This window comes from Arachis ipaensis, chromosome B04 (genome assembly GCF_000816755.2).
Source record: "Arachis ipaensis cultivar K30076 chromosome B04, Araip1.1, whole genome shotgun sequence".
NCBI lineage: Eukaryota > Viridiplantae > Streptophyta > Magnoliopsida > Fabales > Fabaceae > Arachis > Arachis ipaensis.
Window position 1 is genome coordinate 105,053,736 of NC_029788.2, and position 6,780 is coordinate 105,060,515.

At 31.8% G+C, this 6,780-nt stretch overlaps 1 protein-coding gene across 1 annotated transcript; it reads right to left on the bottom strand.

Moving 5' to 3' along the window:
* On the bottom strand, window positions 307-3,544 carry LOC107636910 (probable LRR receptor-like serine/threonine-protein kinase At3g47570). Its single transcript, XM_016340380.1, has 2 exons — window positions 850-3,544; window positions 307-704 (listed from the first exon to the last, which is right to left on the bottom strand). The coding sequence occupies exons 1-2, from the start codon at window positions 3,542-3,544 to the stop codon at window positions 307-309; spliced, it is 3,093 nt and encodes a 1,030-aa protein (XP_016195866.1).

A 6,780-nucleotide genomic window follows, 5' to 3' on the forward strand; every position in this document is an offset into this window, starting at 1 on the left:
TCTCTCTCTCTCTCTCTCTCTCTCTCTCTCTATATATATATATATATATATATATATATGAAGAAATTAAGACAAAAATTGTTTCACAATTGCACTGTTTCATATTTGCTTGCATAAAAAACTAGCATGACTTGTTGAACAAATCAAGAATTATTCATGACATACAATACTCGCAAGATTTTGTTTGAGTTAAACATTAAAAACAATCTTGAAATACTAAATTGTTCAGGATAGTTTCAACAAACTGCCTGAACGGTTAACCAACAGATTGTGTCACATAAGTAATCCATAATTAACATTGAACACTCAAGCATGGAAAGCATTTTTTATAATGTTAAGTTCTCTGTTGACTTCCATCACAGTCATCCTTTCTCTTGGTGAGTCAACTGAACAAGCAAGACCAATCTTGAACAATGAGAATAAGCAGTTCTCAACATTACTCTGCAAATGTCCTTCATTCTCAATATGATTATTTTCTTCTGCAGCTGCTGTTGTTGGAATTTCTTCACCTATCATTGAGAGCAGAGTTGCATCAACAATTTTCAACATATTATTTGGAAATGCATCATGGACATAGTTGTGGAGGCTACATCCATCTTTGAACATTTCCTCTGTTGGTTTTTTCTCGGTTAGCATCTCCAAAACAAGAATGCCAAAGCTATATATATCACCTTCTATCGACACTTGAGAACTTGTTCCATATTCTGCAATGCATTTAAGGGAATAAAACAAAAAGATACAGAGGATGAAAATAAATGAATATTTAGTGAAGAAAATGAGTTTAGGATGTATGGTGCATATAAACTAATGTACTGGGGATTAATTGTACTTTTTCCTTAAATAAATTACCTGGAGGAGCATAACCTATAGTTCCTTTGATTCCACTGGTGCTGGTTTGGTTCTGAGAGTTGCCATCAACTGCTGAGATAAGTCTTGCTAAACCGAAATCACTCACTTGAGCATCCATGTTATCTCCAAGAAGGACATTGCTCGGCTTCAAATCACAATGAATTACTGGCTGCTCACATTCATAGTGAAGATAATGCATTGCGGAAGCAACGCCCCTAATAACTTCTAATCTCTGCTGCAGGTTTAGCATTCTTAGTTGGTTCGAACTTTCTCCATTGGCATGCAACCATTTGTCTAAGCTTCCATTCGACATGTACTCGTAAACCAGAGCCTTAAAATCATTTCCCTTGTAATCCACACTAGAGCAACATGTTACAATCTTCACTAGATTTCTGTGCCTGATATTTCTTAAAGCATTGCATTCAGCCGTGAAACTTTTGTGAGCTCCTTTCACTTGAAGGTTTAGAACCTTTACAGCAACAACTTTTTCTGCAGAATCAAGTATTGCTTTATACACAGAGCCATAACCACCAGAACCTATTAAGTTCTCAGTTGAGAACCCATTTGTTGCATTATATAGGTTCTGGTATGATACTCTGGGCACTTTCTCATTTGTTGAATCAACAGATGCTTTTCTTTGTCTTCTTCTTCTAGAAACGAGTGCAAGAATTGATGAAAGCAAAAGAAGAAACACAACTGAAGATGGTATGATAACTATCATCCAAATCTTGAATCCATGATGTTTTCTCTTTTTTGTAGCTTTTGAAGGACACGGTGGAAGCCTTAAGCTTGCGATCCCTCCACAAAGCTTGCGATTGCCACTCAATGAAACTTCAGTTGTGTTTCGGAACACGCCGTTCATTGGTACCTCACCCTCCAACATGTTAAAAGAAGCATTGAAGTATACCAAAACAGTAATGTTCTGCAGTTCTTGTGGAATTGTTCCGGACAACTGATTCCGCGATAGGTCTAAGTGTTGAAGACCTTTTAGAGAAGCCAGAGAAGGTGGTATGATTCCATGAAAGGAATTCCCCTGCAAATAAAGGTACTCCAAACTCTCACATTCTCCTATTGCTTCCGGAATCTTATTAGACAGATGATTCTCAGAAACATCTAGTGTACCAATACTTTTAAGCAGGCCTATTTCACTCGGTAAACTACCACTTAATGAGTTGTGTGAAATATTCAACAAGATTGACAAAGATGGAATTTCAAATACTTGTGATGGTATGATTCCACTAAGGTTGTTATATGAAAAATCTAGATACTCTAATCTCTTGCAATTTCCAATGGCTGAAGGAATGCTTCCATTTAACATATTATGTGACAAATCTAGCTGAGACAATTGGCTTAGGTTACCTATGATAGCTGGTACTTCTCCTGAAAATTTGTTATTGTTCATATACAAATGTTGCAACTTTTGAAAGTTACCAAAAGAAGTTGGAATGAACTCAATTAGGTGGTTGTTCTCCATTCCCAGTCCAATTAAGTTAACAAGATTGCCTAATTCTTCTGGAACTTTTCCAGAAATCTGATTTCCACCAAATGCTAGTATGGTGAGCTGCGTGGACAAATTGCCAATGAAATTTGGCAAATGGCCTACAAAATTATTGTACTCAAAACTAAACTCTTGCAGCTTACTACAATTTATCAAAGACTTTATGAACTCACATTCATTAGTAAATGAATTCCCTCCAAGATCATTTCTACCTAAAAATAGAGCTGAAAGATTTCGAAGACTTCCTAGATTTGGGACTTGTCCAACAAAATTGTTGATAGAAAAATCAACTTTTTGAAGGCCAAATACAGTTGTGATGGATGTTGGTATAGGACCTGAAAATCGGTTCCCATCCAGTTCAATGATACTGAGATTTGGGAGGTTGGAGAACATGTTGCTTGGAAGAGAACCCTCAAGTTGATTGATTGAAAGTGATAAGACAGAAAGTGATGACAAATTGTAAAGCGAGTGTGGAATCTTACCAGACATTTTATTAACCGCCAGTGAAATATTAACCAAGTCCTTCAAATGGCCTATTTCGTCAGGTATATTTCCCTCCAAATTATTATAAGCTGCACTAAGAACAACAAGAGAAGATAAATTCCACATTGATAATGGGATTGGTTTTGAAAATTTGTTATAATGAAGAGTCAAAATTTTAAGATTCCCAAGAGATCCGATCTCCACTGGTATTTGGCCACTAAAATGATTGTAGGATAATTTCAATGCCTGCAATTTAGAACAGTTAGTCACGCCAATGGGAAACTCCCCAACTAAATTGTTACTATATAAAGCAAGTGCCCTCAGTCGAAACAAACGGCTTATTGTTTGCGGAACATGACCATGGAGGTTATTGCGCTGAAGGCTCAAAACTCTAAGAAAGGAAAGGTTGCCAACATACGGTAATATGGACCCTTGCAAATTATATGAATCTAAAGTCAGCTCCGTGACTCTTTGATGTTCGCTGCCACAGTTGACTCCCTGCCAGTTGCAAAAGTGGGTTGAGCTGTTCCAAGTGGATAACACTCCAAAAGGGTCACTAGATATTGATTCTTTGAATTTGATCAGTGCAAGATGGTCACTCTCATTTCCTAAGGCAGAGATAGCAGTGTTTGAAGTGAAGAGAAGAAAGAAAAGACATAACAAATGTGATGACATGCTTGAAGGAGGGAAAACAAGGTAGCTAGAAGGTTGCATATTGTTCTAACTGCTAAGTATTTGATCTCATGTGGGATATATATAGTACTATTTCCATCGTTAACTTAGATTCTTGAATGAAAAGTACATCACTAAAGATGAATTGTTAATTTATGGATTTGAAAATAAACTCTAAAAATTCAGACATATCATTATCAATTTTTTTGTTTAAAATCCAGCTTCCATGGTTGTGTTAGTGGAAAGTTTCATAGTTGATATATTGACTTAGACGAGTGAATGTGGAAAGTTTTATAGTTAGCTAAGAACACACAATCTTGTGAGTTTTGAGCCTTAATATGTGGTTACATCATATTAACCACTATTTTCATGCTTGTGTGAGTTATTTTCTTTCTATGATTGCAATATTTGATTTATTTGATTCTTTATGTCCATTATTTAATGTGTACTTGCATTTATATGATTGAGGCTATCATTTCAATGATCTCACTTATCCAAATTCTTATCCTTTTATCCACTATTATTAGCTATTTTTAAGCCTATTTTAATCCCCTCTATCTTCTTCTTCTTCTCCTCTTTTTTTTTAATTATTATTTTTCAATTTTGTTACCGTCATCACCAACAATACCTCTTCCACCTCCTCCTCCTCCTCCTATTGAAATTTCGTCTCCTCTTTTCTTTTCATCCTTCTCCTCCATCATCATCATTCGAGACGCACGCGTTTCTGAATTCGAATTTATATAATGGACCATTTTCGATTCATTTGGTATCATATATTAGTTTCGTTTTGATAATATTTTCGGTTCATTCGAGACATATGTGTTTCTGAATTCAAATTTATACAATGGACCATTTTCGGTTCATTTGGTATTATACAATAATTTCGTTTTGATAATATTTTCAGTTCATTCGAGACATCCGTTCATTTGGTATTATACAATAGTTTTGTTTTGATAATATTTTCGGTTCATTCAAGACGCAGGTGTTTCTGAATCCGAATTTATATAATAAATAATTTTTGGTTAATTTGGGTATTATACCATGGTTTCGTTTTGATCATATTTCGGTTCATTCGAGACGCATGCGTTTTTGAATTCGAATTTATTTAATGGACAATTTTCGGTTCATTTGATATTATACAATGATTTTGTTTTGATAATATTTTCGATTTCGAAATTATTTAATGATGTCACTATAGAGAATCAGAATCAATAAAGATGTTAGCAAAATATGGATGTTGTTGGTGATCTGATGACGATAATGATGATGGAGGAGGAAAAAGAAAAGTAATGAGGAGATCAAAGAAATTCAAATAAAAAAAGAAACAAGAGGATGAGAAGAAGGAGGAGAAGATGGATGTGGTGGTATAATGGTGCTGACAATGACAATAATGAAAAGAAGATGAAAGAAGATGAAAAAAAGGAGGAGAAGAAGAAAGAAGAATACTAAATGACTTGGTTGCTTGGTTGGATAAATCGCTTGGATGTGTAGCGAGACTCACGATGAAAAAATACTATACACACATAAAATAACAGATTATATATATATAGAAATGTTATTTGGATACCAAAATCAGCCACTAAAATCAGTCACTAATGTATTTGTATATAAATATATGTGTAATTTAATTTATTTTTAATGTATATTTCTATTCCAGCATGTATTTTATACTGTAGCTGACTTTGGTAGCTGATTTTGGTGTACACGTAGCATAACCCATATATATATTATGACTATTTTAAAATAATACAGTGGGATAAAAAGATATATATTTTGGAAGAGTTATGCTATATGTACATTAAAATTAGTTATCAAAGTTAGTCCACCAGTATAAAATATATGTTAAAATATAAATACACATTAAAAATAAATTAAATCACACATGAATTTATACACAAATATATTAGTGACTAATTTTTGTATATAAATAACATTTTTTATTCTAAAAATACTAAAAATAATATTTTTCCTTCCGTTACTTTCAATGAAAATAAATGTATGTTTTCAAAATGGTATTTATTTCCATTTACTGATTTAATATTGAATGTAAATTTATCTTTATTTTTTTTACAATTCTTTCATGATTTATCTAATTCGATCCATCCAAATTAAATATGACATAAAGAATTTTTCTTTCTTTCTTTCTTTCTTTCTTTCTTTCTTATTTTAATCTTTTTTCGTAATTTATGTGTAACGTGCGTGTCTCCACAGTCTTTTTTTAATCAATATAGTAACGAAATTCTTAATTTTTCATTTTATCAACCTTTTTATTTTGAAAAAACTTAATTCCTTTTCCAATGCATTAAATTTATTTGGTTAACATGGAGTGTGTAGCGGTGTTTGTGGTGGAGTTGGATGGATTTTGAGTTAAAAATTATTCTTATAAATACTAATTTTATTTGCGGTATGATTTGGATTGGATTAGATTTATGATTTTATAAATTAAAAAAATTAAATATAAATAACAAATCTTAACATCAAATTTTAAATAATAAATAATGACATATATAACAAGTTTTAATAATATCTTAAAAAATTAACAATAACAATAAAATTATAAATTAAAATAAATAAATAAATAAATTTTGAATCAGTGTTGTAAAAATCAGACCGGACTGGCCGATTCGACCGAAAAATCAGTGAATCGGACCCTAAATCGGTCTGGTCCGCTAATTAAACCGAACAAGGAAGAGAACCGGTGTGAACCGATCAAATACGAAATGAACCGTGAAAATCGGTCAAACTCGATAAAATCAGTTCAACCGAACCGCTGGAAATTAAAATTTTTCAAAATGGGTGAGGTGGGGTTCGAACCCCTGTCCTCAATGAAAAAAGAGCAAGTCACAGCTACCAGACTATCACAATTCTAGTTATTTATATACATATAATATAATTATTGTTATAATTATATTTTATTATTATAAAATATGATTAATTTTTAAAATATCTAATTTACAAATTAAAATATTAAAATAGTAATTTAAATAATAACATATAATTTAGAATTTTATTATTTAGCTTTCATATTTAAAAGAATTGAGTAATCTTTTTCTTAACAATACAATCGAAATATTTATTTTTTTATATAGAATAATGCTACACATTCAAATATTTTTGTTAACCAAATTAATCTAAGATAACGAAAATCAGTTATGACTAACATTATTCTAAGTCTTATTGTTTAATTTGGTTAGACTTAGTTCATAAAAAGACTTGGATATATATATATAAAAGTAAATACTTATTTAAAAATTTACTTTTTATATAATTAGAAGTTT

Excerpts from the sequence above, each read along its gene's own strand:
- LOC107636910 (XM_016340380.1), bottom strand. The coding sequence starts at position 3,544 with ATGCAACCTTCTAGCTACCTTGTTTTCCCTCCTTCAAGCATGTCATCA. Across the intron at positions 705-849 it reads TATAGGTTATGCTCCTCCAG|AATATGGAACAAGTTCTCAA; the intron begins GTAATTTATTTA and ends AATGCATTGCAG.